Source organism: Canis lupus, chromosome 34 (genome assembly GCF_003254725.2).
Source record: "Canis lupus dingo isolate Sandy chromosome 34, ASM325472v2, whole genome shotgun sequence".
NCBI lineage: Eukaryota > Metazoa > Chordata > Mammalia > Carnivora > Canidae > Canis > Canis lupus.
The window spans coordinates 17,522,656-17,542,841 of record NC_064276.1 but is presented as its reverse complement, the minus strand read 5'-3'; the positions used below and the strand labels follow the sequence as shown (position 1 = coordinate 17,542,841).

Sequence of the window (20,186 nt, the reverse complement as noted above, 5' to 3'; positions counted from 1 at the left end):
GGCACCAGGCAGAAGGGGAACTCTCATCTCCTTGGCTTCATTCTCTTAGTGGATCCATCTGAACATTCAAACAGCCAGCTGTCCAGGCTTCTGCCCCAAGGCCAGGGTTGCTGTGATGGTAAGTGACCACATGGAGGCAGCCCCCTCACTAGGAGGAGGCAGGCTCTGAGCCCTCAGGATCAAGTCATATCTTGTAAATGAGATTCTATGAAGTCATGTCACTTTCTCTGTTTATTTCTCTTTTGTTATCCCCAGTTTGCAATAAAGGCTGGTCTGAAGGATCCAGCCTGGTCTTGGCTTCCGTGTGTATATGTGTGTGTGTGTGTATCAGAGGGTGGGGACACTGACTAGTGTCAGTGATGAGTGAGAAACCCCAAGGGAAAATTCTAGTCACCTCTCTCTACTGAGATTCTCCCTTCATTGCTAAGCTTGGAGGAGTTGGTTTCAATTAATTAGAAAAGGTGGTGACTCTTCCCACAGGGTCTGGTGGAACCAGGTGAGACCTAGAAGGGGACTCAAGCCCACGGGCTAAGCCCACAGTCAGGTTATCAGAACTAGAGAGTGAGATGAGATGAAGGCCAATCTTGTAGCAAAGAGCCTCAATGTTAGGACATCCTGTGGGCTGTATTGAGCACACTTGTATCTATTTTACCAGAACAGAGTAGGTCCGCCAATAGTTGGTGGGGGTAACCCTGCCTTTAGGAGAGAGTGGCTCCAGCCATGGATAAAATGGATCCACTGAAGCTGGGAACCAAGCAGCCTTGCCATGTGTCACCTATATGTGTTTTGGGAGAGAAAGAAAGGCCCAAGAGAAAAAAAAGAAACACATAAGCAAATAAACAAAATAGAAATAAACCTAAAGGTATCTTCTCAAGATTCTCTTCACCTCCCACTCTCCTCAGGAGTCAAAACCATGGTGGTCCCAGGAAGCCTCTAGAGGCAGGAGGTATCAGGGAGGGGCCTGGGGTGGCTCTGTTTTTCTGAAGAGAAATTGCCAACATCATGTCTAAATGTCCAGAGGAATGTGACTCTCAGGGTGATAGAGATCTGAGAATCGGGGCTGCTCGAATTCAGCAAGCAGCAGCCTCCAGAACATCCGTGACATCTCCACCATCTGGCCTTCTGCTCCAAAGCGAACCCCCCAACTTGAGGCACATTTTGGGAAAGAGCCAGAATGAGAGACCACTAAGTATGAATACAGATCTCACAAAGCCAGCGCACTCGGCCGATGGTTCTTAGGCCCGCTCGCAAGATAGAATCACCTGCAGAGCTTTTTAAGCACACACAGGCCTGGGCCCCACCACCAGAGATGCTGATTTAATTGGTCTGTGGTAGGACCCAGGCATGGATATGCTTTAAAAGCTCTCCAGGTGATTCTAATGTGCAGTTAGACTTGGGAACCACCACATTATACAACAGGAGAGGCCCTCAGGCCCTCACTCAGATCCCAGTTACTCTTAATTTATATACACTTCTAACAATCCAGTTGTCTGGTTTCCTAGCTGGTGTAAGATGAAGAGGCATATTTAGAAGGGGAGAGAAAGGCTGCTAATGAAACAACACTAAAAGCAGCAAGACATAACAAATGAGAGTCTGATCACAAGTGTAAAGATAGAAAACCTATAAAAAGCAAACATAGCACTCAACCCCTCCCCTCTCCAGCATATCCTATTTACAGTAAGGGCCTCAGGGGATCATGAGATGAAGGGGGGGGGAGTGCCATGCGAAGGGCAAGTGATGCACATTGCCTGTCTGTGATATGTAAGGCATATGTTGACAGTTGCTACAAACATTACTTCATTGAATTCTCATCACAGCCTTATGAGATAAGTATTATGACCCCATTTTACAGATGAAGAAACCGAGACTCAAGGAGGATTATGAGCTGGCACAAAGTTGCCCAAGCATGGAGATGCAGTGCTGGGATTTAAATGTCAAATTTGGCCACTTTGACTCAAAAGCCCACATATGTTGGAAAGTGCCATATCTGCCTACTTAGTATGATAACTGATTATTTCTAATGATGACCCAAAGCCTAGAGCTGGAATAGCCTGAGTATCCAGCTGTTTAAGATGTTCATTTTAGGAATAGTTATACACACACACACAAATATATGCTTCTTAACAGTGATGAAAGAACAGGGTATCCATTTGGGAAATAAATAAATAAAGAATACAAGTTATTTCCCAGCTCACACCATTCATCAAAATTAATACCAGATGGATAAAGATGGAACTGAAACCATAAAGGTACTAGAAGAAAATAATAAGTGAATATTTTATAATCTTAGGATGGGGAAGAACTTTCTAAATATGTCAACAAAAGCAGAAACCATAGAGGAAAAGATTGATAGATTTGACTACATAAAAAATTAAAAACTTCTGTACATCAAAAACCACCATAAATTGAAAAAATATTCAACCTCACTAGCATTCAAAGAAAGCAAATTAAAACAGCAATGAGAGACCTTTTTTTCTTGTTTGCTGATCAGATTGGCAATGATTAAAAAGAATGATAATACCGAGAGTTGGCATGGGTGAGGGGAAATCGGCACTTATACATTGTTGGAGGGAGTGTAAATTGGTACAATCTTTCTAGAAGGCACTTTGGCAATATGTATGATAAAAGCCTAAGAAGGCACATACCTTTTGACCCAGTAATTCCATGTATAAAATTTATCCAAGGGAAAGAATTGATCCACTAAACACATATAAAATGTGTGCAAGGATTTTATTCACTGAGGCGCTTCATGGAATTTGAAAAATTGGAAGCAGCCTTGATGTTTAGCAAAAATGAATTTGTCAAAGTATTTTATACACATAAGAAGCAATACTGTGCAGCTACTGAAAATGATGTTATATACATAAATAGGCCAATTGAACAGAAACAGACACAAATATATGAAAATTTGATATATGATAAATATCAAATCTGTGAGGCAAAGACAGACTTTTTAATAAGTAGTGCTTAGCTAACTGGAAAAAGATAAAGATTGGGCCAGTATTTCACATAGTACCCCAGGATAAGCATCAGCTAGATCAAAGATTTAAATGCACAAAATAAAACTATAAAATTACCAGAAGATTTTTAAAAAATATTTTATTTACTTATTCACGAGAGGGAGGTGGGCAGAGATACAGGCAGAGGGAGAAGCAGGCTCCATGTGGGGAGCCTAACGTGGGACTTGATCCCAGGCCTCCAGGATCACGCCGTGGGCCGAAAGCAGTGCTAAACCACTGAGCCACCCAGGCTGCCCAAAATTACCAGAAGATTGAGTCACTATGTTGTACATCTGAAAATAATGTAACACTGTGTATCATCTATACTCAAATTTTTAAAAGTTATTTTTAAAAATTTCTGAAAATTAATATAACTCCTTTATAATCTTATAGCAAAGACCTTAATTGATTAAAAATCCAGAAATCATGAAATAAAAGACTGATAAGTAACAGCTATATAGAAGTCTTAAAACTCCCGTATGATAAAAGCACCATAATTTAAAAAAAAAAAACAAAAAACAAAACAAAAAACAGTAAATAGCTAACCGGAGGGAAAAAATCACAAGTCACTTCACAAAGGGTCAATCACTGTAATACATAATTTATTTCTGTAAATCAAGGAGACCAATAACAAAATAGAAAAGTTAACTGTTTTCAGGGGGAGTAAAAAGCAAAAACGGATGGCCTTTAAGCACATAAAAGAATATTCAACTTCACTAATAAGAAGAGTGCAAATTATAGTTGCAATGATATACCCATTTTTCACCTATCTGATTTGTACATATCTAAAATACCCTTGACAGTAGGAAGTTGTAGGGAAATAGGCATCCTCATATAATTCTGGTAGGAATACAAAATGGTATACCCCTATGAAGGCCAATTTGGCATCTTCCATTAATACTATTAATAAATTTACCCCTTGACTCATCAACCTCACCTTTAGAATTTTTCCTGCACATATATTAGCACACATACAGAAATCATATTTGCATGTATTATAGCATTGTTTGTAATACTAAAAGTTTGAAAATAACCACAATGCCCAATTATATGAAATTGATTAGATATCATGGTCCATCTACACCATGATATACCAGGAACTCTCTACATAGTGGTAAGAAAAAGTCTCCACTATATACTATTAGGTTTGATTTTTTTTTTAGGTGCCTAATAATGTATATGGTGTGCTAACTTCTGTGTAAGAAAGGATGGAGTATAATTGCATTTGCTTGTATTTTCAAAAAGGAACATTATAAGTATTAAAAGCAGTGACCTACTGGAGGGGAAAAGCAGAAAACCAGGTGAAAGAGAAATGGGGATTAAGGAGTGCACTTGTCGTGATGAGCACCAGCTGATCTATGGAATTGTTGAATCACTATATTGTACACCTGAAACTAATAAAATCCTATGTTTAAAGAAAGAAAACCAGGTGAAGCAGGACATGCATGGAAGCAAGAATTCTCAGTGTCTACTTTTTTTATATTATTTTGATTTTTGAACTATGTAAAGGTGCTTACTTTTTTAATTAAGTAATCTCTATGCCCAATGTGGGGCTCAAACTCATGACCCTAAGAGTCACAGGCTGTAGCGACTGAGCTAGCCAGGTGCCCCAAGTATTATCTTTTTTTTTTTTAAGATTTTATATATTTATTCATGATAGACACACACACACACACACAGAGGCAGAGACACAGGCAGAGGGAGAAGCTGGCTCCATGCAGGGAGCCCCACGTGGGACTCGATCCCTGGTCTCTAGGATCATGCCCTGGGCCAAAGGCAGGCGCTAAACCACTACACCACCCAGAGATCCCCAGTATTGCCTATTTTTAAAATAAAATTAATTTAATCTATGATGATTCAGATGCATTTGTGTTGACATGAAAGATTTTCAAAATGGATTTAGTTCATAAAGTAGGTCACAGAAATAGATATAGAAGAGTTTTGTTTTTTTAAAAATCATATCTATATGGTCTTTTTTTTAATTTTTAAAGATTTCATTTATTAATTCATGAGAGATACGGAGAGAGAGGCAGAGACATAGGCAGAGGGAGAAGCAGGCTCCCTGCATGGAGCCTGATGTGGGACTCAATCCCAGGACCCCAGGATCACGACTTGAGCCGAAGGCAGACACTCAACCACTGAGCCACCCAGGTGCCCTATATGGTCATTTTCTTATATATATTGGCAAGTAGGAAAACCTAGAAAGATACATTCTAAAATATTAAGAGTAGTTATCTCCAATGGGAGGATTTAGGGTTACTTAGTTTTAATTATTTTTCTTTTTATCTGTGTTTTTAAACTTTGGTACAATGACTATGTTTTATTTCTATAATCACAAAATAAAGAGAAAAATGCTTGCCTTAAATAAGTCTCAAGGAAAAATAAATAACCCAGGAAAAATTTGCAAAATGACAAAAAAATTTAATATCTTGAGTATTTAAAGAATTCTCTCAAAAATAATAAAAAATGAATGCTGCAGAAAAAATTCAAATGAGGAACCACAAGACAAAGCAATATTTGTGTACTTACACAGTGTATTATTAGAAAGCAATAAAATAATATTAGACACTGTCAAATGACAAGCATAATCATCATATAGTAAGAAGGAAGAGCAGGTTGGCAAATAGTGTTATTTTCATAGAATATATTTATACCAGACTTACAGACTTTACTGGGTGCATGTATTTGGGTACAGATATAAATATGTGCATGGAATAAAATCTGTAAGGATAGGCTCTGAAAGGTAAAGAGGTATGATTTCTGAATGGCAGGAAGACAGGTGCTTACATTTTTAGCCACAAGTAACTTCATCACATTGTGCTTAATAAAGAAAAACTGTTAAATAAAATAATTTTTAAAAAAATAAAGAAAAACTGAAAACAATCTGAGTAGGTAACATTAGCCTTTAAAGGTAACAGGGAGGGGCACCTGGGTGGCTCAGTGGTTGAGCATCCGCCTTCTGCTCAGGGCGTGATCTGGGGTCCTGTGACCAAGTCCCGCATCAGGCTCATGCAGGGAGCCTGCTTCTCCCTCTGCCTGTGTCTCTGCCTCTCTCTCTGTGTCTCTCAAGAATAAATAAATAAAATCTTTAAAAAACTAAAGGTAACAGGGAGTCTGAGTAGTATTTTCAATCACAAACCATTATGTTACAGAAAAATATTAGTGTGAAAGATGTACAGTATACATCTATCATATATAAAGCAGTATAGGGATCCCTGGGTGGTTCAGCGGTTTAGCGCCTGCCTTTGGCCCAGGGCGTGACCCTGGAGACCCAGGATCGAGTCCCGCATCAGGCTCCCTGCATGGAGCCTGCTTCTCCCTCTGCCTGTGTCTCTGCCTCTCTCTCTCTCTCTATGTCTATCATGAATAAATTTAAAAATCTTAAAAAAAATATAAAGCAGTATAAACTAAATAACTCCATTTAAAAAATTAAAATGTATACCCTTAGAAAAATGGGAGGAGGATACACACCAAGGTAATTGTTAACTGTGGTTACCCCTGAGTAGTGGAATTAGAGGAATTTTTTGTTTTACTCTTTTAGATGTTCAAGGTTTTTTCAATGCTGTACAATAAAGAATCCCTTTTAAAATTAGAAAAAAATAGACCACTAAGAAACTTTTAATGCTTAAAAAAAAATGCTTTAAAAGACAAATTCCAAACTATCTAAAAAATGTCACCCCTCCAAGAGGAGAGGGGGCAGTTAATTATAAATCTGCTGGGCTGGAAGGCAGCTGGCAGGCAGTGTGCTGGGTGACCTGACCAGGGCACGAAGGGCCTCTGTGAGGAGCTGACCCTGGCCCAGGCCCTCCTTTGGTTGCTTCTGCTACCGCCTCGCCGGCCATCCTAGAGCAACCGCTGAGCCCCTCAAGACGAAGGAGCGTGTTGGGGTGGGGGGTAGGTGTGTTGTAGGGGATGGGCATTATCTCAGCTGGGCCCCTCCAGATAAGCCAAGGCAGAGATGCGGGCCCTGAGGCCCCGGGCAGCCCCTTGGGCCCTTCATGTCTCCTGAGAGTTTACCTCAACATTCTCTTTAGGGGACTCCTGCCCTCAGTCCCTGCCCTGTCCAATCTTACTTCCAAGCCCTGCCACCCTTCTTAAGACACAGCTGATTATTTTATTTCTGAAGTCAAAACATTTTATCCAAAGTCAGTACTCCTCAAACTTTCCCGCTGAAGTTCACCAACAGCAGACAAAAGAAATGCCTTCAGCTCCCCCAGGGGACCGCGCAGCCCCAAGCTCCTGCCAGCACACCCAAGTGCTCTTTGAAGGCTTCTGTTTTCTCTTAAAAATGCATGAGAATTTTACATTCTACTCCATGATATATCTGAATTTCCTTTAATAGGAAGATGTTTAAAATTATTCACCTCAAGGAAAATTGATGCTCCTGAAGGAAATACTGTGTTTACCGGGAGGCTCAAGTATCCTGCGTGGAGAAGTCCCTGCAGCCTGACATCCCAACTCCTGCCAGGCAAGGCTCTCTACCACCCGATCCCCACAGGCCTCTCTGCCTTCTTCCCGTTGCTCCTCTGCACTGTCCCCAGTCACCGAGCCACCTGCACGGAAATGTCAGCTCCTGAAATGCCAGCTTCTTCCCAGCCTCCTGCTTCCTGCGCAACCCAGCTCTGTGTGCTGACAAACCACCCTCCCAAGGGGAGCCCAACACCACCTTCCGCATGAAGCTCCTCTGATGGCTCCTGATGGGTTCGCTCCTGACAGATACGACGTGAGAGATCCCATGATGCCCTGGAAACAGCCTGTGCTTCGGGACCGGGAGGCTGGGGTTCAAATCCCGCCTCCAGCTCTCGACACTAGACAAACTACCTAATTCCTCTCTTCGATCTCATTTGTAAAATGGGGAATAATCATGCTTCTCTTGCGGGGATTAAATCACATTCAAACAACCGTGTCCTACCCAGCGCATGGCCCCCTTCCCTCCCCCCAGCTCCTCTAGCAGGTTATTTATGTCACTCCTGCGAAGAACGGAACGTACATTTACACATGCTTTTTTATAATGGTTTCTCCCCCCAAATTGATCAGTGGCTCCCCATGTCCCCGAGAAGCTTCTTGCATTACCCCCTGATCTCATGGCTTGCAAGATTTTGGCTATTAAATCAAACACACTTAGGAAGAGCAGCCTGCTTCTCTGAGTTCTCTATCCTACTAAGCTTTTCTGGATAGAGAGAGCGGTCCCTGCCTTTCCTCTCCTGCCTGACTTTAGGAACCAGGACTTGGGAGCCACCCACGGAGACCATAAACACCTTGAGACTCCAGCTCGGCCTTCACACTTCTCACGGCACCTTACTCAGCGCCTCGCACTTAGAACACACCTAGTAACTGCTTGTGGCATAAACAAGAAGTTTCACACAGATGACAGGCGGAGGGGGAGGAAGCCCTCTCGAAATTAGCCGGTTGGTGTGCAGAAAGGGGTCATTGTTACGGGAGGCAGAGCTGGAGGCGAGCCCTCTCCCCCCACCGGCCCGGAGCAGCACCCCCAATTATACCAGCTGGCATCCAACTTCAGTGGGTGAGCCGATTAAAAAGCGCCCTTGCTTCAGTGTCTGGAAACTCCTGCAAGGAAAGTTTGCGGCCCAAAGTTGGCTTTTGACTAGAGTCTTAATAAGAGGCCTCAGCAGGCTACGGCTAGAGAGACAATGTCACTTAGAGGAGCAGCTTGAAGCGGCAGTTAGGAGAAGAATTATTTTAATGAATACATTTCCTTTCAATTGTATGGGAATATCAAGATCCCATTAGAATAGGGAAGCAATTAGAACTAATAAAGATGAATGCACAGTGCTCCGTGCGTGCGGAATAACAAGCAGCCAACAAAGGGACTCCGGAGAGCCTGCCCTAATCCAAATGAACTGGCGGCCAGCGGAGGGGAAACGGCCCCGTTCAGCTGCTCAAAGCCCGTGGGTCCCGCGCATTCTGATCACGGCCAGCGGATGGTGTGAGTTGGGCCTCGGAGGTGGGGGTTGAGGGCCCCCGCCCTGCTCCCGCCCGGCCTCTCAGGGATGGAGATGGGCTGCTGGAGCCCCTTGGCGACGGCCATTCAGACCGGGGCCCTGGCTCCCGGCCAGCCTCACGCCTGCCCCTCGCACTGGGCCTCATTGTGTCCAGGTGGCAAATGCCTTCTCGCCAACTCTCCTTCGAGGTTTAGAGAGGGGGTGGGACGCTGGAGGAGGGAGAAGGGGGCCCTGTGCACCCCCATCCCTCTCCTCCCGCCGCTGGCCAGGGTCCGCTCCTCCTCTGCGATGGGTGTTACGTTACAGATACTGGTGGGTCACAGGCAGCCTAACACAGAAGCACTGTTGCTTACACAATTGCTCTTCAAACGGTAACAAACAATTTTCATTACCCAAGTCAGATCGAATCATCCGCCCAGCCATCCTGCCTCAATCCCAGCCGCTCCTACAGGACCCGTGGCTTCACGCTCTGCCCATTCTGCTGTGAAAAAAAACAGGCTCCTTTCTCCCCCTGGCCCAGGAATACGGGACAAAGCTCCTCCTCTGATCCCTCCTTTGAGCCGGATCAGCTGCACGGCTGTCAAAACTGTCAGAAGAAATAGTGAAGACACAAGCACCTGTGCAGATCAGGGCACACTCGAATCCGGGGTGACATTACTCAGCATCTCTGTGAAGAAGGCACTCAAGAGTTTGGAGGACTCTATTGCCAAGTTTAGAAGGAATCCAACAAGATAACCCTGGCTCCCCACCAAAGCATTCACTGGCCTTAGAAGGAGTGTCAGGACTTGACATTTCTTTATTTAATCTTTTTTGGCCAGACGGTTTTTTCAACCAGGAATGTGTAAACTCGTTCCAAAATGTCTGCATGAGAGACGAGTCACACTCATTACTGAGATTTTTTTTCTACCACTTATCCTTACCAAAAAAAAAAAAAAAAAGTCTGTAGCATTTTACATTTCTTAATGATAGAGCACTTTAAAAGTATATTTACGTTTATAATCTTACTTAACCTCAAAATAACTCTGTGGGGACAGGCAAAGCAAGGGTTGTCAGGCCTAAAGATGAGGAAACAGTAGCCCCGAGAAGTTAAGTGTCCTGTGCAAGGTCACAGAATGAGTGAGTGAGGAGGGACACCAGAACTCAGGACTTCTGACCTAGTTCAGGGCTTTGTTCTGGGACACACCTTTTCTACGCCCACAGAGTGCTGGACATTTCCAGGATAATTCATCCTGCAATTCTGCTTTTCCAGTGTAACTCCCTTATTCCTCTCCACATATTAAACAGTGCTAAGCACTGTGGGCTTTCAAAGGCTAGTTTAGGTTACAAAAGATCATCCTTCAGGAAGGTTTCAAGGTAATAGTCATCCAAGTATTTGTTTTGCTGCCACCCCCTCACCAACAAAGACATATGCATTTCCTCCCTTTAATAGCTTAGGTTAGGATTGTTTAAAGAGTCGACCTGTCCTGTACAAGCAGCAGGCACAATCAAGAATGATTGTCTAAAAATGATTGTCTAGTTTCCTTAAGTAGAACACTGTAGCATGCAGGAATTGGCAAATGGTAAAAACAAAGCCATTCACCTTTTATGCCTCTCCCTGTCTCTTATATCTAAAGGCCTATTCATTTAGGGTTTTAAAATCTTTTTTTAAATAATCTTAAGATATAATTTGTATATTGTGAGATGTATAGATATTAAGGGAACTGTTTGACAAGTTTTGACAAATACCTATGCCCAAATCAAGACACAGAACATATCCATCACTCCCTTAAAGTTCCTGCATACTCCTTTCCAGTCAATCCCACTCTAGACCTCCACTGTCCTAATTTCTATCCCCATAGATTAGTTTAACCTGTCTTGAACATCCAATTAAACAGGACAGAATCATACTGTATGTAATCTTTTGTATCTTTCTTCTTTCACTCAACATAATGTCTGCCAGACTCATCCCGTATTGTACCAGTAGTTTTTTTCTCTTTCTTTTCTTCTTTTTCTTTCTTTCTTTCTTTCTTTCTTTCTTTCTTTCTTTCTTTCTTTCTTTCTTTCTTTCTTTCTTTCTTTCTTCTTTCTTCTTTCTTTCTTTCTTTTCTTTCTTTCTTCTTTCTTTTTCTTTCTTTCCTTTCTCTTTTTCTTTCTTCTTTCTTTCTTTTTTTGTGCACAGTATTAGTCATTCAGTTTTTAAAATCCAGTCATATTATTGCAAATTCATCCCTCAAAATTCTTTCCATTCAGTGTATCTCCTGTATGCTCCCTCCCATGCATATCTCTTGCATACCTTCTTGGCAATGCTTGAATTGAGAGAAATATATAAATGGGCTGTTTTATCTCTAGCACTGTCCTTCTAGGTAGGAGTGATTCTCTCTACCTTCAGGAGAAACAGATAACCAGGCAGCCCAGCATGAGTACAGTCATGAGTATAGTCTTCAGAATAGAGAGATCTAGGTTCTCGTCACTGGTCCAGCTCTTAACAGATAGCTGTTTTTTTTTTTTTTTTTTTTATTTATGATAGTCACAGAGAGAGAGAGAGAGAGAGAGGCAGAGACACGGGCAGAGGGAGAAGCAGGCTCCATGCACCAGGAGCCCGAAATGGGATTCGATCCTAGGTCTCCAGGATCGCGCCCTGGGCCAAAGGCAGGCGCCAAACCGCTGCGCCACCCAGGGATCACCAGATAGTTGGTTTGAGACAGGTGATTTCTCTCTCTCTCTTTTTTTTTTAAAGATTTTATTTATTTATTCATGAGAAACAGAGAGAGAGGTAGAGACACAGGCAGGAGAAGCAGGCTGCCTGCAGGGAGCCTGACATGGGACTCAATCCCGGGTCTCCAGGATCATGCCCTGGGCCGAAGGCGGCGCTAAACCACTGAGCCACCCAGGCTGCCTGAGACAGGTGATTTCTGTGACTGTTTTCCCATTTGTAAAATGAGGGTAATAATACCCTCTTAATAGGGATTTGTGAGGACTAAATTATATTGTACACAGAATGTTTGGCACAATGGAAACTAGTAACAGCCTCAAGCTAGACTGTAATAAAAATCCTTCTGCTTCATTCACACACTTTCAGTTTTTATAAGTCATATAGTATAAGTGGATATACATTTTCAGAAGTTTTTAAAGTGAAAAGCTCATGATTACATCTAGAAAAATCTGACTGTCAGATATTTACTTAAAATAAATGTTATTTCCTGTGGTAAAAAAAAAAGCCTTTCGTCATTTATTCAGTGACAATTATATACTGAGTGCTGACTCTGAGAGGTTCTAAAGACAGCCTTGCTTTTAGGATGTTTGGTTTTGGAGAGTAATAGAATAAGCACTTAATTATAATACAAAGCAGAGTATGGTCAATAATAATAATTAACATCTATTAATATAGTGGTTACGAGCATGGTCTTTAGAGTCGTACTATATGCTTCAAATATAGTGATGTTGAGCCATGTGATGTTGAGGAAGTTACTTAACCTCTTTGTGTGTTACTTCACTTATAAAATGGGGATAATAATACCACTTATCTAGCAGGGCTGTTATGACTTAGATATGTAAATACTTAGCACAGTATCAGCACATTAAAATATGCAATAAATAATAGGTAACATTTATTGAACACTCAATATGTGCTGAGTACTGCATTAAGTACTATATATGCATTACTTCATATAATCTCCATACTGTTGTGACTGCTATTATACCCATCCTATTGATAAGGTAACTGAGGGGCAGGGAGTTTAGGTAACTTGCCCAAGATTACACAGCTGGTAAATAGCAAACACCATGGGAAAGGACAGATCTATAAAATGGGGATGATGTTAACAGTGACTTAATGAGAATTAAACAAACAAATACTTGAAAAGTGGTAAGGACCAGGGCCTAGTACATAAGGTCTGTATAAGAGGATGTTAAATAAATGTAAATTGCTATGTTGATTCAGGGATGGCAGTAAAGAACTTCCATGCATGGAGATTAAGGAAGGCTTTGTGTTTATTATTATTATTATTTTTTTAAAGGAAGGCTTTGGAAAGGTGACATTTAGGCTGAGCCCCAAAATGAAAGAGAGGAAGGAGGCAAGAGGGAGGGAAAGTGAGAAGGTGAAAGAGGCAAGAACTGGGGGTATGCAAAGAAGTCATGGGAGTAGTTTGTGACCCCTTTCCTGCCATCACTATTTCTGCCAGCCCTATCCTCCTCTCACCCCTGTAGAATCTGCGATCCTCACCCCCTCATCAACCATCTTGCAATATTTATGCAATAGTATAGGTGCCAGGCACTGTGCTGGTGCGGGGCTACAGCAGTGACCGAGCCAAGCCAAGTCTCCGTTCCTATTCTGCGCTCTAACACGCCTCCAACCTGGATTCCCAGCACTTGGTCGTCCCTACTTGCAGTCCATCCTCCTCCGCACCGCCACGGCCACGGCCACGGCCACAGCCACGGGGGAGGGAGACTGTAAAGATAGGAGATCTGGTCTGGACACTACTCCCAACTCCCAGTAGTGGTTTCCCAGCGTGTTTGGAGCACATGTCCATCTCCCTGGCATCCTTTCCCGCGCTCTGCACCTGAGCCAGGATTATCACTCAAAATCCTGGGTACACAGACTTAAAGTAAGCACTTGTTGATAAGACGTGCCTAAAAACGCCACGCCTATCGCCTGCCGCCTCGCCCGTGGACACACTCCCACTCTGCAGGCCTCGGAGGAGCAAGCGCTGGTTGGCCTCCTGCAGCCCCGGAGCCCAAGACTCCGCGCAGAGCTCACACCTCCCACCGCCCCTGGAGCGACCCCACAGCCGCAGGGCGCCGGAAGGGGCGGGGCCTCGCGCGGCCCGGGGGCCACCATCTTGGCTGAGCTGGCCGGAAGTGGCCCGGCGGCCCGGCGCGCAGGCGCACACGCAGGCTGCGCCGGGGCCGCGCGCGGGTCGGGGGTGCCGGCGGCGTTGCGGCAGCCGTTGCGAGCCCCGAGCGCGGCGGTGCGGCTCAGCGTCCCGAAAGCACGCCTCTGCCCTCTCGCCCGGTCCTCCTCCCGCTCCCCCAGCCTCTGTCCCGCCCCCCCGCCGGGGCTTTGCGCCGCGGCTCGCACACCCCTCGGCCCGTGCACGCCCTCTGCACCTGCCCGCCCGAAGGCATGTTGCAGAAACCCGAGAGCGGGGCCCTCCCAATCCTCCGGGCCGAGGGGGAGAAGGATGGCGGCCGCGACGGTGAGACCCAGGCCCTGGCCGCCTCTCAGGAGGCCGCGAGCCCCCTCCTGCAGGAGACCCCCGGGGAGCATCTCGGCGCCCGCAGGGAGGAGGGGCCTGCAGAGCCCGCCCTCGCCCCGAGAGGCGCCAGGACCTTGGCAGCCAAAGCTTCGGCCCGGCGCAGGGCCTACCGCCGCCTGGACCGGACGGTGGCCGAGCTGGTGCAGTTCCTGCTGGTGAAGGACAAGAAGAAGAGTCCCATCACTCGCTCCGAGATGGTGAAATACGTAATCGGAGACCAGAAGGATCTGTCGCCTGAGATCATCGCAAGGGCCGCAGAGCACCTGCGCCACGTCTTTGGTTTCGAGCTGAAACAGCTTGGCCGCAAGCAGCACACTTACATCCTGATCAACAAACTAAAACCTCTTGAGGAGGAGGAGGAGGAGGAGGATCTGGGAGGAGGTGGCCCCAGATTGGGTCTCCTAATAATGATCTTGGGCCTTATCTACATGAAAGGTAATAGTGCCAGGGAGACACAGGTCTGGGAGATGCTACGTCGGTTGGGGGTGCGTCCCTCCAAGTACCACTTCCTCTTCGGGTACCCGAAGAGGCTTATTATGGAAGATTTTGTGCAGCAGCGATACCTCAGTTACAGGCAGGTGCCTCACAGCAATCCGCCCGAATGTGAATTCTCTTGGGGTCCCCGGAGCAACTTGGAAATCAGCAAGATGAAGGTCCTGGGGTTCGTGGCCAAACTCCATAAGAAAGAACCCCAGCACTGGCCAGTGCAGTACCGTGAGGCCCTGGCAGACGAGGCCGACAGGGCCAGAGCCAAAGCCAGAGCGGAGGCCAGTATGAGGGCCAGAGCCAGGGCCAGAGCCAGGGCCAGGGCCACTGAGACGGCTGGCATCAGCCCCTGGTGAGGGCTGGTGGCAACGTGGCCACCAGGGTCTTGGTGGTCGCGAAAAAGCTACCGTCATAAGTAGCATCATAAGTAGGTTGTTAATTAGAAGTTGTATCTGTGTAACTAGGATTTAGGTTTTGTATCTTGCTATGTTTTGTTACAGTTTACATACTGTTAACATTGATGTTTATAAATGAGATTGGTCACCTTTTTCCGGTAGGATTTTGTTGTAGGGTTTTGCGGGTTTTGTAAAACGAATCGAAGACTTCACGTTTTATTCTGTGATCTTGAACAAATGACGTGGCGTTGTAATGCTGTACATTAATGAGTCGATGGAACTCAGCAGTATGGATCACCTGGTACCACGAGAAGAATAGCTGATTGGTGTCTAGCTTCCCAGTGCTTTTTGTCTATATTGTATAAAGAGAAAAGACTGACCTGTACCTCTATTTGTAGCTATTATAGTATCTCGAGAAAAATGCAAATGTAGTAACTTAGAACTATACCCTGACACACTCAATAAATTAAACATTTGCTGAGTGTCTTTTTTTATGTGGTGTTTGGGGGCATTTGGGGATAGAATGCTGAACAAGATAAAGGTCCTACATTCTGGAACTGGGGATTAAGAAAATCAGAAATTACAGAGCAGCAAGTTGAAGGCTGCAGAGGGACACCTAACCCATCTGGGCTGGTTGGTGAGGCTTGGCTAAAATTACCTTCAGTCAGACTTCAGGGGAAGTGGGGAAGGATGGGGCACGCAGAGGGGAGGGAAAGGAGAAAAAGAAGTTGAGGGAGGGAAGTGGTATTGAAAATAACTGAAGGGCACAGGTGCTTCTCAATAACAGGGGAAGAAGGCTTGATACATAGCAGAGCTGGAAAACACCCTGTCTTTGCCAGTGGCAACTCATTAGAGCACACAGTGATGGTGGCCGTTAGCATTTTGGGCCCTTCCATCCGCCTTCTCAACCTCTACAAGGTCCCCTCTTCTACCAAAGCTGTCAGAGACCAAATACTCTTAACAGTTCTGGAACACTGTGTCCTGTGGGTGGAGGGTATGTACTGACATTCCCTACTACCAAGAAGTTCCACTTCAAGATTTCTCCCCTGGCACGAGGCAGCCTTGGGCCCTCATCCCTGTTTCTACCGGCTGCTTTCTACCTGCCACCTCCCCTCTGGAGGAGACTTGTAAGGCATTGCTCACATTCTTAACCAGCCAGGAAGGGTCATCTACGTGAGCAGTTCAAGCCTCTGCAATGCCTGCCACTTCCACTCTGGGGATACATCCTATAGAAAAGATACATGGAATAATAGGGAAAGTGATAACAAAACCAGAGATGGGTGTAGAGAGGACTGTGAAACTACCCCCTACCCCCGCCCAGCAGCTGCCATTTACAGAAGAGCTGCTTTTCTACTCTTTACTGCCAGTTTTTTCCTGCTTTCAAGCTGTGTTCAAATAACATTTCTGAGTATGTTAAGGTTGGTGTGGAATACAAATAAATACTTTGGGACACAGGCCCAGGGATCCTACAAACCAAACTGAGACCAAGCTGTAAGCTTATGGGCAAAAAAGTTTACTGATGAATTAAAAGATGACTTCTGGGCAGTTTATAATTCATTATACAAACAGAAATCTTGAGTGTCCACTATATGCCAAGGACTTTGCTAGGTTCCAAAGATTAACATGGGAAGACTAGCTTTACCTTCAAGGAACAATAACTGACAATTTCTCACATTTATATTTTCTCACCAGCAATGTGTGCACCGAGGGTCAGATTACTTGGTGATTTGCCTAAGGTCACTACTAGGTCAGCCAAAGGCAGCACCAGGACTAGAACCCAAGTCCCCAGCTCCTCAATCTAGGTGTGTGTGATTTTAGCACATTGTTCCCCATTCCTGGCCTCCAATATGTTGTATGTGATTTTAGTTATCATGATTCTAAAACACAAGCAGGGCCTGTATAATTATCTCCAGTTAGTACTGCAGTCCTTATGGCAGTGAAATAGTATAGAAATCGTCCCCTGTTTTACATATACCAGATGTGACTCTGCTGAAATTTGAGTGTATTAACACCTAGCAAAGACAGGACTAATAACAGTACCATTTATTAAACATCTACTATAGCCAAAGGCATCCCCTCCCCTCCCACTCTTCACAACCACATTACAAAGTAGGTATTACTAAATACCTCCATTTTATAGATGTTAAAGATAGTAATTTTTATCATTTATTTAAATTTTTAAAAAAGAGTTTATTTGAGAGAGAGCACAAGCAGGGGGAGGGCCAGAAGGAGAGGGAGAAGCAGGCTCCTTGCTGAGCAGGGAGCCTGATGCAGAACTCCATCCCAGGACCTCGAGATCATGACCTGAGCCGAAAGCAGATGCTTAACCGACTGAGCCTCCCAGGTGCCTTCTTGCCATTTATTTAATACCTAAGAGAAGCCAGCCTTACATATCTCTTAATGGTTTTTATAACAGTTTTACAGGGTAGGTATCTGTCCCATCTTGCACTAAGCAAAAAGAGAAAAGCTATAAAGGTCTCAGAGATAGTGTGTAATAAGGATTGGAACTGAAGTCTGAGTCAAAAGCTTGACTTTTCACTATTTTACATTTCCTTCTTTTTGGGAGTCCTTCCAGGCTTGGGTCATCTGTCTCTGGACTCGTGTTCTTTCTTTAAACACTACTGGACTCATGTTCTTTCTTTAAACACTACTGTCTCTCTGGAGACACAAACAAGTATTGTGTAGTCAGGCTAATTATGACAAGACACTGGCCTGCGGGAGGGTAAAAAGGAAGCTAAAAGTTGAAGAATGATCTGTGAACACTGATTCCAGCTCTGCTTACTCTCTCCCCAGTGTGCTCAGAGTGCTGACTACATGTAGAATGTGTCTCTTTGCTCAAACTCAGCATGGTTTGCCCTTTACAGGCCATGTTGCCTCCATCTACTCTAGTCTGTTCTCTCTACTAAGCCTCAAATTAAGATTTTCGTGCCATGGAACAATCAAATATCATTTGTGGACCTGCAAATATGCTTCCCAGCGTTGTTTCCACATGGCACAAAGGGTTGCCAGAACTCATACCCTTGCCTCAGCATGAAAGACCTCCCATGTCACAAATGTCATCATCAACCTCTTATAAGTACTAAAAGTTTGACCTCTGGGCCCATGTGTAGTAGAGCAGACATTAGCCATGGTGAGGGCAAGAGATGACACACCTCCTATTGCTTATGGTCACTCATATGAGGGAGAAAAATGGCCTAGATCCCCTCTCTCCTTCCTCCTTTAGGCACAAGCAGACCCAGTGTGTGTTGGGTGAAGCACTGGGTGAGGAGAGCAGGGCACTGCTGGTGGGGGAGTAGTGGCAGATGGGTTACTTCAAACTGTACTTACTTTGTGACAACTAGGAAGCAATGCCAGCAAAGGAAATTTCCTTGAAAACTATGACTCATGTCTTGGCCAGTGGGAAGTTCTCAGTTCAGCCCCAGCCTCTGCAGAGATCCTGATGCTCACCAGAGTGGGGACTTCTGGCCCACTGGAACTTGGAGCATGGGTGTTTGGAAACAGGTTCAGGTTGATTACAGCCCCAGCATGCAGCAGGCACACGGTGCTCCAGAGGGGGCAGGCAGCTCATTTACAGCCCCTGTAAATCAGGCCTCAATTCACAGGCTCAATCACAGCTCGCACTTGAGATAATTATGCTCCTTCCCTTGGTCATGGTGGCAATTGATGCTTATACAAATTATTCTTCGAATTGTGCAGCCCAGCAGAGAGGGTAACAATCACCTCCCAGCAGAAACACAGTGTACTAAGAAGGTTAGGTGTTCTGAAAAGTGTCCTAATCAGGGTCTTTTAAAAGTCATGACTATGTGACTTTGAACAAGGAGTTCCAAACTCAGAAGACTGAGACTCTAGGAAAAAGTTTAGAGGGTGGTTGAGGTAGTGGTCAGACAGTCAACACCCCACACATTCTACTGGCTGAATGCAGACCCCGCCCAGTTCCCCAGCCAGTCATGACCCGTAACAGTAACATTTACTGAGCCTCATGTGTCAGGGACGGCGCTAAGTATGACAGCTGCGTTGTCTCACGCACCTGCACAACAGCCTCATGAGGCAGGTCCTCCGCTGGCTAATGTGATGATGCTATAGGGAAACCACAAGGAAAGAATTCCTTCCATTCTGTCAATGCACAAGGTAAATGACTTCCGTGAACTCATGACACAGCTAGTGAGTGGCAGACCTAGGACTTGAGCTTAAACCTTCTGGGTTCTTGAGGGTATTCTATCCTTCGGGTCTTCAGATGGCTCGTAAAGAGAGCAAACCAACCTCCCTTTGGGAAAATGGGGCTGAGAGGGACGGGAAGAAAAGCTCTCATGCTGCGCATGGATACCTTAACCTAGACTAGAGACTAGAGACGGTGATGAGGGAGAGGGGCAAGTTGGCCTCTCTCTGGTTGTAGGGTTATGGACCTGCTGTCACAAGAAGGAAGAGGAGCCCATTTGTGAGCTGGTGAGCCATTAGGTAAAATGTTGGAAGCGGCAGCTCTGTGGTCCCAATAGTGGAGGAATTAGCACAAGGGAAGCAACAACCTCAGCCTGAGGCTATTCAGGAGTCCTACCGGCTGTTGGGCACAGTGAGGGATAGCCAGGTTACCTGAGCCAGGGGGACAGAGGAGGCCTGAGAGCTCTGGGCCCCTGGAACTGAGACCTGTCCAGTCCCACCCTCTGCCACATGGTAGCGTGTGGCTCCCGCTGAGCTCCCTAACCTCTCTGAGCTCTGGTTTCCTCATCTTTAAAACAGACATGACGGGGATCCCTGGGTGGCGCAGCGGTTTAGCGCCTGCCTTTGGCCCAGGGCGCGATCCTGGAGACCCGGGATCAAGTCCCACGTCGGGCTCCCGGTGCATGGAGTTTGCTTCTCCCTCTGCCTGTGTCTCTGACTCTCTCTCTCTCACTGTGTGCCTATCATAAATAAAAAAATAAAAATAAAAAATAAATAAAAAATAAAACAGACATGACGCTACTTACGTCAAAAATCTGAAAACTGAATGAGGAGATGATAAGCGCCTACCACAGTTTTGGGTACATGGTAACTATTGATATTATGAAATGCATTCACTCATTCAACAAATATCGTTCGAGCATCTTCTACACACACTAGGCATACATGCTACAT

At 45.0% G+C, this 20,186-nt stretch overlaps 1 protein-coding gene and 1 long non-coding RNA gene across 6 annotated transcripts in view; one reads left to right on the top strand and one right to left on the bottom strand.

Annotated features, from left to right (window-relative positions):
* LOC112662738 (uncharacterized) overlaps positions 1 to 10,933 on the bottom strand; it is a 49,335-nt gene extending 38,402 nt beyond the window's left edge. For all 5 annotated transcript variants that reach the window (XR_007408094.1, XR_007408093.1, XR_007408092.1 and 2 more), the window contains exon 1: positions 9,355 to 10,933. This is a non-coding gene — a long non-coding RNA (uncharacterized LOC112662738). The remainder of the gene's footprint in view (positions 1 to 9,354) is intronic.
* Positions 10,934 to 13,833: 2,900 nt separating this feature from the next.
* Positions 13,834 to 15,563, top strand: MAGEF1 (MAGE family member F1). The gene has a single exon (XM_025451344.3). The coding sequence runs from the start codon at positions 14,064 to 14,066 to the stop codon at positions 15,036 to 15,038; it is 975 nt and encodes a 324-aa protein (XP_025307129.3). The 5' UTR covers positions 13,834 to 14,063; the 3' UTR covers positions 15,039 to 15,563.
* The last annotated feature ends 4,623 nt before the right edge of the window (positions 15,564 to 20,186 follow it).

What these genes read in the sequence shown, in the direction of transcription:
- MAGEF1 (XM_025451344.3), top strand. Translation starts at nt 14,064, where the DNA reads ATGTTGCAGAAACCCGAGAGCGGGGCCCTCCCAATCCTCCGGGCCGAG.